The 12,264-nt window shown below is 38.8% G+C and overlaps 1 protein-coding gene across 1 annotated transcript; it reads left to right on the top strand.

Moving 5' to 3' along the window:
* The first annotated feature begins 10,639 nt into the window (after positions 1-10,639).
* On the top strand, positions 10,640-11,984 carry LOC122000926 (peroxidase P7-like). Its single transcript, XM_042555430.1, has 3 exons — positions 10,640-10,940; positions 11,028-11,219; positions 11,313-11,984. Exons 1-3 carry the CDS (start codon positions 10,737-10,739, stop codon positions 11,859-11,861), a joined length of 945 nt encoding a protein of 314 aa, XP_042411364.1. The 5' UTR covers positions 10,640-10,736; the 3' UTR covers positions 11,862-11,984.
* Positions 11,985-12,264: the final 280 nt, after the last annotated feature.

Genomic DNA, 12,264 nt, shown 5'->3' with positions numbered 1-12,264 from the left:
TTTGCCGCTGCTATGGCTAGAATGCAAGGACACTTATAAAACAGACCGGATCATCTGGTCCACTGTTTTTATATCCACAATTTAATTACAGTTGAATTTTGATCGCAATCTGATCGTAATTGGGTTGCGATTTCGTTTGAGTTCATCTTCCTATTTAGGTTATAATTTGAGTCGGGACATATGGCCGGAGGCCCCTCTCTCGCTCAGTACCTGATAGCCTAGTCACTCGTCCACCACGATAGTATCTGGACAGCCTCCACCGCCTGTCTCAAATCTCGATCTAAATTATAATCTGGATGAGAAAGTGGACCTAAGAAAATCACAATCAACTGCGATCCTTTCCCTGATAAAAAGGGTTGTGATGATGAGTCTTAGCTAGTACGAGTCGGGCTACTTTTACAATAGTTCGAGGCGCGTTTCAAGCAAATTTAAGACAGGGGAATTGATCTAACTAAAGTAAACTAGAGCATGGAAAGAGACAATTAAAATTGTTTTAAGTATTTAGGAAAAAAAAAAGAAGAGACAAAGTTACCTATACAAAATAATTTAAATGCCAATCTTAATCTGTAATGCCACTTTCTGACCTGTTTTTAGCGTGCTGCCTCGGCTATATAAGTGAAACGCGTGTCTCGGCGTTGACTTCATTGTCAACTGAAGGTTTGACTAAAGTTTGTGGCCGGAGTGGTAGGTTAGGTTTTGAAAATGAAAGACACAGGGGCCGGCCGTAACGCATTGAACAAAACTTGAATACAGGCACCTTCACAATTTACTTGGCACTCAAATATCCATAACTTAAATATGATAAACAGATAAATTCAACGCCCCTTAACTGTGATCTTATCGCACGATATCTTTTTATTTGTGTATACACTTTAAAATAGTATAAGATTTATATATATGCATGGTTCGATTATATATGATTCTAATAAATTTGAGAAGATTCAAAGTGAGTGCTCATGCAATCAAATCCAACTCCCTGGCCTCGTCCAGCCTGGCTACATCAGGCTGGAAATCTAGTCCCACCGTATCTCATATTGAATAGTCCAACTGACCATTCAGTGACTCTTTGTTGCGCATATACGCCAAGCGTCGCATTCGAATAACAAGATTAGCATCCACTAGCACTCCATCAAACACTCTACGAGCATCACCGCTTGCTGTGAGAATAATCGAGATTAGCTACTAAAATTTTGGTTGCTAATTGATCACTAATTATAGTTAGAGATTGATTAGTGATTGAAATATTCGATTGCTAAAAGTTCAGTCGCCAATGTTGATTAGCGATAGAATTCAATTTCCATCCCTAAATTCGGTGCTAACATTAGTGATGGAAAAAAAATATTCCGTCGCTAAAATTAGTGATAGACGTAATCTTTTCATCACTAATTCAGTGACAGAAGTATACTTCGTTCGTCGCTAATGTTAGCAGTGGAAGTAAACTTTCAATCGCTAATTCTCAGTAAAATTTGAGTATCACCTCCTCTAATTGAGTTTTCGATCTTATTTACACATATCAATGATTTAAACAACAATATCACATAAACAACGATATCGACATCAATAATGATATCAACAATTACATTAACATTCATTGTATCAACAATAAAACAAATATAAATCAACAAACCAACACAATTACAAACTAATGATACATCCAACATTCATTAATTATATCAACAAACCAACACAGTTCATTGCTCAAAAACGTTCCAAATATTTCTATCACAAAACCAAACAGACAATGTTCAAATCTACATCATCATGGTAAAAAAAAATCAATACACTACTCATCATTATCACATCTCATCATCCAATCTTGCAACAAGTACAATACGATATATTATTATAAAATACAAACACATAGTATAAGCTTCACTGTATTTTCTATTTTGAAATAATCCTACGTATATGAATCTAAAATTAGACTAGATATACACAAACTCTAATTATTTATCAAAAAAAATGCAAAAACTTATTATAAGTGATAAATGAGAGTTTGTAGAAAAATGAAAAAAATACATACCTTAATGAGAATTTGAATATCTACTCAGGATGATAGTGATAGAATAAACCTTTATCTAGGTTATTGTTGAAAAGATGAAATCAAATACAATTAGAGATGCATATAGTATACAAAATAATAAAACCATTTTGTATTTTTTATAAGTGATAAACAAAAAAGTTAAGTCAACACACCTCGGATTGAGCTACTTATCAATATCGTTTGGATCCTAAGTCTCCTGGGAGTCAAAAACATATGGCGTTGGAAAAGCAAAATGACTCATTAATGGAAAACGAGTGAAGAATTCTTGCATATGATGCTCTGCTGTCATCTGGACCCGATCATCAATCAATGCCTCTATTGCCATCATTCGATCATTCAATTATTGATTTTCTTTCCTTAAGACTTCCGCTTCAGTAGATGATAAGAACCGAGCCGATCCCTAGGAACCATCACATGCTCATAAGTGACTTTTTCCTGGGAGCCAAACCCGTAGTGGAAGTTTGATACGGGTTATAAGGAACGGATCTCGTACAATAATGTGAAAAGAGATATAAGGAGAAGAAAGAAGAAGTAGGGAGGCTTGGGTGAGATAGATATGCTTGATAAGCAAATCCCGGTTGAGAATGTCGGCCGTGCTAAACCCGACTAAGGGCATGATACATGTAGATATGCTCGGTAGGCAAAGATCAGTCGAGCATGGAGTACCGGACGAATCAAAATAGGTGAAATATTAGCAAGCGCACATACGCTCGGCAGGCGAGCCTCGGTCGAGCATGCAATCCTGACCGAGAATATAAGATTGATTGAGAATGCAAGCCTGACTAAACTAAAACAGACAAAGGACTAGTGCGTTCAGATACGCTTGACAGTCGAGGTTCGACCGAGCATCAAGTACTGGTTAAACTAAAGCAACAAAGTGTCAATGAACCTAGGAACGCTCAACAGGCAAAGCCAGTCCGAGCTTAAAGGTACGCATTCCTAAGCAATCTCCATCATATAACCGGCCAAGCGAGGACCAATTGCGTATCATAAGTCTCAACGTGATTCGGTAAGCAAAGTCCAGTCGAGCATAAACACAATATAAATATAACACACTCGGTAGTAGAAGCCTGACCGAGCATAAACATAATCCGCTCGGTAATATAATCTCAGGCGGACGAGCAGACATATAACTTACTAAGGTTATTAGAATGGGCTCGGCTTGAAAATATCCGGTCGAGCATAAGTATAATACACTCGATAATAGAAGCCCGGGCGAACATATAGACATGCACTTTTCTAAGACTATTAGTATAAGATCTACTTGGTAAAATCCAGCCGAACATAAACAACCTTCCTTTACATTTACTTGACCAAAATTAGCTTAACAGAAAATATTCTCAATATACAAATACATCTGTTATATTAATGATATGTGAACAATATGTGATCATATGACAGTTTATTTCATTTGACGGAAAATATTTTCTAGAGACTTCTGTAGGTGAATTAAAAGACAAAGAAGGTACATCTGGGGTATAAAAAAGATTCTTTGAACTATTATTGCAGATGACGTCATCTCTTAACAAACTCTAACGAAACAGGGTCCACCTCATGACTACGGAGGTTATATGAGGTGGTATAAAAAGGGGAAATCCTCTCCGCTGGCCAGGCAAGGTGAACATCATCACTCAAACCCTAATTCCATTTCAGTTTTACAGTTCTTTTTCCTCTTCTTCCATCTTAAAAAGAGGGAACTGACTTGAGCGTTGGAGGGCCTATAGCCTGGGATTCCCACCCCGGTTTTAGGTCACTAACGCTTTGTTGGCGGATCTCGTGGTGTGTAGGCGAGGTTCTCTTTAGCAGATCTACTTCGCCGGAGTTCTTCACCGGATCCACTTCATCGGACTTCATCTTGTTCGAATCTACTTCATTGGAGGTTTCATTCTTCAGATCCACAACATCGAGAACTTCTTCATCAGTCTTCCTCGTCACCCCTCGGAGTCTCGTCGGAGATCCACCGCATCGGAGCCTCTTTAGATCCTCGGGATTCATTTTCTTCACCATCTTCATCCACCAGAACACCAGCGTTTCATCTCATCGGATTTAAACATGATCAAATTTGTAGCTGTCTGTGGGAACTCTCATTTGAATTTAAATCTTCGCGATGGAGGACACTGGAAAAACCCACACCGTCACTTTAACACAAGAAGATCTGGAATTACTTATCGCTGCAAGGGTACAGAAAGCTTTACAACAGCAACAACAAGCTAATACTAATGGAACACTGTCCATGACAGTAAATCTGGCCATCTCTGCAACCAATCCTCAAAGGGAAAGAGGTATGGATGAGGAACATAATATTTACATACCTCCTGCTATTGTTTCTCCCACCCGTCGTCCTCGGGCTTTTTTCCATACTCCTATCGAAGAAGGAGGACGTCGACCAGTGCTTCAGGAATCCTCTGGTGAAGCACCAGTAAAGGACAAGCATAAGGGGAAAATGGTGGTAAGTGATAGTTCCCCTGAGAGAATAGTCACTCCTTTCTCTCAAAGGGTACTAGATGATTCCTTACCTAAACATTATCAGAACCTAAATATTAGAGAATACTCTGGACCAACAGATCTAGAGGATTATCTACTCAAGTTCGAGAACGCGGCTCTGTTACAACAATTCACCGACGGAGTCAAGTGCCGAATGTTCCTAACCACCTTCGGAGGTGCTGCTCAAAGGTGGTTCAAAAGGTTGCCAGAGAACTCTATTAGGCGTTTCAAGGATTTTAGGAAGATATTTCTCCACCATTTCTCTAGTAATAGGAGATATCAAAAGACTCCATGGAGTCTTTTCTCTACTAAACAGGGGCCCAAAGAAAGTATTAGGGTTTATATTAAAAGATTTTAATCAAGTGGCTATTGATGTTTCTTCTGCCACTACTAAAATTCTAGTGAGTGCCTTTTCTCAAAACCTCAATGATAGTGACTTCTTCAAGGATCTGGTGAGAAATCCTCCCACTAACTTTGATTTATTAATTGAAAGAGCTACTGAATTCATTAATTTTGAGGAAGCTCAAACTGCTCGTAAGAAGGAGGGCATTCAACCTAATCCTACTCGAGTTAATGAACGTCCTATGGCTCCTGTTCAACCCCCCAGAGGACCACAGGCAGGTCATCCACATTGTCCACCGGAGCCACGACCGCAAGCAGTTCAGCATGTGGAAATGTTGCAGTCAGCTCCACGAAGATGGTGTACGTATCATATGATGAGCACCCACAACATAGAGAATTGTTTTGCTCTGAAGAATCAGCAAATGAATAATGCTCAGTATCGCTGACGTGCTCCATCTCTAATCAGTCATCTTATCCACGATAGAATAGTCCCCTCAAGTTGGAATATAGAACAACTGAACCATAATCTGCGGTGTTACAACTCCCGACCAGACAAACACAGGTGCAAATGCCCAAGCGGGTGCAACAAGAACCATCCTCCGCTCGACAAGAAGAAAATAGAAGTAATATCGCCTGGGACAATATTAACATGATAGCAGGAGGGCCCACCGATGGCGACTCAAACCGGGCGAGAAAATCACACGCTCGACGATTAGAGATTCATGTAGTTGGGTGCAGCCGAGAGAGAGTGGAAGGGCCTGAAATCAACTTTGGGTCCAGAGATCTAGAAGGGGTGGGAATACCCCATGACAATGCACTGATCATTAAAATTGTTATAGCTAACTATAATATTTCACGTACTTTTATTGATATAGGAAGTTCTGTTAATATTATCTTCAAGAAGGGTTTTGATCAATTATAGATCGACCTGAGCAAGCTGCAACTTATGGTAACCCCGTTATATGGTTTCACTAGCAATGAGGTACATCTGCTAGGTCAGATCAAGCTGGCTATATCTTTAGGGGAGGAGCCTCTGATGAGGATGAGACAATCATACTTCATGGTGGTGGATGCGCCTTCCACTTACAATGTTATACTGGGTCGACTTGCCTTGAATGAGTTCAGAGCAGTCATTTCTACTTTCTGTTAGAAGATTAAATTCCCCGTAGACAATCAAGTGGGGGGAGTTAGAGGAGATCAATTAACTGCACGAAATACTATGTGGAGATCATTAAAACATAAGCCAATGTAGCTAGAAAAATTCAAAGGATGAAGGTCAACACTATTCAAGAAAAGCCGCTCATCCTGGTTTATGAGGAGAAAGAGGAGATACAAATCCAGGCTAACCGACCGGAAGTTGTTACTTATATAGCATCTGACCTCACGAATATATAAGGAATAGATTAATAGTAAAATGATGAAATGAATGTTTAGTGGGTACGATAACGTACCCTGGCCCAAGGAGACGCCCTCTGGTGGATCAGTGAGCTAGTCAGGACGCTGCTCGAGTTATCGTGACTCGGAAGAGCAGATGACTCTGAGCAGGATGAAGAGTTGGATCTGACGACACCTAGTCGAGCGCGACCTGGATCTGGAAGACGACATGCAGGCCGAGACCTTGTCGCGCCATGCAGATCGAGATATGACATCGGTACGTAGGCCGAGATATGACATCAACACTCAGGCCAGGATAAGACATCGGCTCTCAGGTCAGGATATGATATCGGCACGTAGGCCGGGATAAGACATTGACTCACAAGCTAAATAGTAACAACGGTGTACAGGCTGAAACATCACATAGGCACGAAAGCAGAAACACAATAATAACACAGAGCTAGAACAACGGTGGCCCGAGGGTCAGATCAGTACCGAAGACATACGTCGACACGGATCAGATATAGAATCAACATCAAAAATGTATGATAACGTGGATCAAAGGAACGATGGTGAGTGTCGTCTGGGCAGATCAAAAGGCGAGACACGAGGAGGTCGGATCCAACGACGGGTATGCCATGGGATGATGCCGGCGGTGGAACGATACTCACCAGGGGCTATGGAGTGGGTGCTCTCATGGGTGCTGTGGTCGGCAGAGGCTGAGAGGGAGAAAAGGAGGCGGCGGCTGGCTGTGGCATGAAGGCGAGCTGCAACACCAGTGGCGGCTTCGACGACTAAGGCTATGAAGAGAGAAGAAGTGGAGAGGGGCAGCGTTAGTGTCATCGTTCGGTCGTGAATAGTGGAGAGGAGGCTATTCGGCAATGGAGGCGGTTGTACGCGTGTAGGGAGGTGATGGTGAAGCGTGCGACGAGCAGCAAGGGAGATGACGAGCAACCATTAGCAGTGATCTGGTCGCGGGAGAGAGAGGAAGGGACGACGGCGTCCTCGCGTAGGTCTACGCGGCGGCGATGGAGTGAGGGGGAGGAGGCGTTGGAGTGTGTGGCTTTGTGGCGGCGGAAGAGCCCAGCCCCCCGTGTGAGGCGGCGGTGACGAGTACAGAGGAAGAAGGAAAGGATATCGTGGTCGGCGGCGTCCGTCGCGGCGTCGATGTGCAGGAGGCATCAGACGGAGAGGCGGTATGAACCTAGCCTCGTGACGAAGGCATGCGTGAGAGAAGGGTATGAAAGTCGACGACGAAGGCGTCGGGGTGCACCCACCTGCTTGGGCATGCATGCGAGGGTGGGCGACGGTGGCAGCGCAAGCGCCGTCCCCCTTCGCCTTTCTCCTGGCAGCGGAAGAAAACCACGATGAAGATACCCCCCTCTCGGATGAACAGTGCCACCTTATAAGCCCTAAATAATCTAATGACTAAACTGCCCTCCTCTTTCTCTCTAATTCCTCCTAAGTCCTGTAAGCTATATCCATATCATATATAATAAATAAGTGTAGGACACATGGAGTTGTTGAGAGTTTTTTTTTTATTATTATAATGGAGAGATATATGTGCTTCTTTGCTTTTGATGTGACACAGATGTGGTAACAAAGGAGCTCTCCAAAAGTATTTACGATTGTGGATACCCTAAGGATATGTTTGGTTTAAGTTATCATGTATAACCTTGATTATGTGATTACCAAGTAATCACATAATCAAGATTATGGGGAATAAAATATAACAAAATATTGTTTGATTAAACATAGGTAATGTAATAAAAAATTGTTTGTTCGAAGGTTTTAATAAATAACTTAATTTAATATTTTACTATATTATCCTTAGTTACAAAACTAACCATATATCTTTTAAACTCTACGTTTTTTATTTTTTATTTTTCATGTTTTTCTTTATTTTTATGTGTTTTTTATTTTTTTATTTCTTTTCATTTTTTTATTTATTTTTATTTTTTTAATTTTTAAAAGTTTTTTATTTTTTTCATTTTTTATTTTTTAAAGTTTTTCATTTTTTTTAAGTTTTTTTATTTTTTAAGTTTTATAATTTTTTTAATTTTTAAATTTTTTTTACTTTTTATATTTTTTTCTATTTTTTTATTTATTTTTTATTTTTTTACGTTTTTTTATTACTTTGGTACGTTTTTTAAAATTTTTATACATTTTTTCTATTTTCTATTTTTTTTAATGTGTTTTTAACTTTTCTCCATTTTTATTTTTTTTTACATTTTTAAATTTTTTAAAAGTTTTTTATTTTATTATTATTATTTTTTTTTACATTTTTTATCACATTTTTCTCTTATTCGAGGATATTTTAAGTAAAAAAATTTCTTTAACCTTAAAATCCAAAAAAACCTCAGTTTTCTAAGATTTTCCGATTCCAAATTGCATATCCCTTTTACGGACGTATCGAACATAGAATATTACTTGAGAATCATCGATTACCTAAATCAAATAGAATTTTCGTTGATTATCTTAAATGAATAACCAAGATTATAAAAGATAAATTTTAATCAAACGCAATTATCACATTGTTTATAATTATTGAGTGTTATAACATGTTATTGATGTTAAAATTAATATAAGAAAAAGTTAATTTTAATGTGACGTTGATCGCGTTCAAGGTTTTCGATATATTCATTGACCGTGTTCAAAGGTTGTTTTTATATATAAAAAAAAAATTCTTTGGTATGTGCATGCACGCACAATGAGATAGAAATATGATGAATACTCTCCCTTTTTTTTTTATTAAAAGAATTAAAATTTTTAAAATTTTAAATTAAAAATTAATCAATTAAATTGAATTGATGATATATTTTTGATGAGGTTAAATGAAAATTATTTTATGTAATAAATATATTTAAAAATAATATTATTATATATTTTAAATAATAATTATTTAAATTATGTAAATAAAATTAAAATTATATTTATTTAATGTAAAATAATAATAATAATAATAATGAATGCGTGGATAACGAGACTTATAAATAATGAGTCTTAATATTATTTTATAATAATAAATTTTAATATTAAAATAAATATAAAATCATTAAAAATAAATTTTAATATAATATGTATATAGATTTCATATTTTTTTTAGTGAGGTAGTGGATATTATAACATCGATATTATAATTACCAATAAATGAGGATATCCCAACAAATTTTTGGCCTGGCCGTTCTTTGTCATGGAGCGAAGCTGGGGGTTAAATTTTTTAACCATTCGGTCGACTGTGCTATTCCATCAATTGACCATGAGTTTAATTTGTGGACATTTGTCTTCTAAAGACGATTTAATGACTAGCACATAATATATTGTCATCATGAAATCTGAGATTTAAATATCGTCAAAATCGAAGTAAATGTCTCTTTTATGTGTTAGTTATTATTTCAAAATCTAATAGTTGTGTATGATTTAACTTTCTCATGTTAATCCTGAAATAAATTGATAGAGATACAGAAGAGGAACGTATTTATGTTTTACCGTCATAAATTTATCAGCATTTATTCTGTGTCGCCGAGTATTTTTGAATTTTTCATCGTGATAAGAAAGAAGTGATCTTTAATCAATTGTACAGTTGTACTAAACGTACCATTTGAAAAATGTTTTTGACTTTCTATAGTTGCGAATAGCTGACCATGCTCATCCTTCGTCATAATATTTTTCGCACCGCGATCACTTTTGACTTTCTGTAGCTGCGAGTTCACGACAAATCACTTTGAAATTAGCAAAACCACCATAAATTAACAAAATTCAGCGGCTAATATCTTCATTACGTACACAAAGTACGATATTGAAGACGACCAATTAAATCATATATACTTAGGGTAACATTATTATATATCAATAAATCTTGTTGGTTAAAATCTCACCATTCATAAAATAAATTTATCTAGTTAAAAATTAATTAAGTATTAATAATAAAAATTAAGTAGGTATTATCTTGAAAAATTAAATATGAAAATAGATGGAAAAAAGATATAATTGATTCATAAAATATAATATTATTTAAAAAATTAAATATAGTGACCCTAAAAATTATTTTTTTTAAAAAAGCTCATTTTACGGTGTTAGAATCTAGTTATTTTGCATTTTAAAACGTGTTCTTGAATGTCGTACTTTGTGTACGTAATGAATATATTGGGCGCTGAATTTTGTTAATTTATGGTGATTTTGTTAATTTTGTAGTTCGATTCAAAGTGATTTGATGAGAAAAGGTCCAACTCGTGGCAGCCTTCATGCATGTCCGTGTGGACTTCCATGTTTTTTCCCGTTTGAAACAATCAAACTCGCACCCACTATTTTATATCCATTCAAAGATAAATGATCTTTTACACATATATATATCTCACTTCCCTTCTCTCCAAGACACACAATTAATTAGCTCATACTTGTCTAGCTACCTAAATCGTTCTCCAAGGCCAATCGATCAGCTATTAGCTATAGCATTAAGTATTTAATTTGGAAGCAGCTTGCAATAGATCATATGGCGTCGATGATTCCCAGATTAGCACTTGCCCTTTGGCTCTTCTCCGCGCTTGTTTCGGCTCAATTGTCTTCTACATTCTACTCGGCGACGTGCCCCAATTTGCAGCAGGTGGTGCGCTCCGCCATGGCCGACGTCGTGCGCCAGAACCCCAGGAACGCTGCCTTCATTCTCCGCCTCTTCTTCCACGACTGCTTCGTAAATGTACGTAAGATCATTCCGGCCCCATGATATATCTAGATAGTTAATATATTCGTTAATTATATTGATCGATCGAGCAATGATTAACAGGGGTGCGATGCGTCGATCCTTTTGGATGGCACGCCGGCGTTCGCAAGCGAGAAGTTTGCGAACCCCAACAGGAATTCCGCCCAAGGCTATGAGATCATCGACGCCATCAAAGCCAGAGTGGATGCCAACTGCCCGGCCACCGTCTCCTGCGCCGACGTCCTCGCGCTCGCCACACGCGACGGCGTTGCCTTGGTGAGTAATTTAAAATTCCCTGATTGGTATCGGAAGGTACGTACGTACGTACGTGTATATGTAATTAATCGGACGGCTGTGGTTTCTATGCAGCTTGGCGGGCCGACGTGGACCGTAAGATTGGGTCGTCGGGATTCTCTGGCGGCGTACCAGGAAGCTGCCAACCGCGAACTCCCGGCGCCGTTCTCCGACCTTTCGGTCCTCATCTCTATGTTTCGCGACAAAGGCCTCACCCCGCGCGAAATGACGGCCCTCTCCGGGGCGCACACCATCGGCCAAGCGCAATGCTCCCAATTTGACGACCGCATCTACAACGACCGCAACATCAACGCCACCTTCGCCGCCCTCCGCAGAAGAACCTGTCCGCCCGGCGGAAGCAGCGCTCTGGCGCCGCTCGACGGCGAGACGCCCTACCAGTTCGACAACGGTTACTACCGGGAACTAGTGGCGCGGAGGGGGCTTCTGCAGTCGGACCAGGCGCTGTTCAACGGCGGGTCACAAGACGCGCTGGTGAGAAGGTACAGCGTCAACGGGGCGGCGTTCGCCAGGGACTTCGCGGCGGCGATGGTCAAGATGGGAGCAATTCGCCCGCCTCCCGGGACGCCGGGAGAGGTCCGGTTGGTTTGCAACAGGGTCAATTGATCACATATTCATTAATTATTATTATTTTTTAAACAAATCAGTGGATTAATTATTTTTTCTTCAAAATCATAATGGCAAAGTTAAATAAAATTTTATATCGTACATTTTCTTTTTTTTTTTTTCTTTTTTTCATGTGCGGAAAGTATATGTTACTGGGGAGTGTTAATTACAAAAACAAGTGTAATAATCGATTATATTTTCTTGAATAAAATCCTCTTTGTACAATATGTTGTTGTATGTGTCATCGTGTTTGTTCACGTTTCAACGTCTCAGGCTCCTCTTTCACTCACGAATACAAGAGGGTGCAACATATACAGATAAGTACATCGCCCACTTACTTTAATTTACTTAACTGATATGATAGCCTTCCTCAGTTCTATCTACTCCATCAATTTGATTACCC

This window comes from Zingiber officinale, chromosome 7A (assembly GCF_018446385.1).
Source record: "Zingiber officinale cultivar Zhangliang chromosome 7A, Zo_v1.1, whole genome shotgun sequence".
NCBI lineage: Eukaryota > Viridiplantae > Streptophyta > Magnoliopsida > Zingiberales > Zingiberaceae > Zingiber > Zingiber officinale.
Note: the sequence above shows the minus strand (reverse complement) of the source record. Positions and strands in the feature narration are given on the sequence as shown.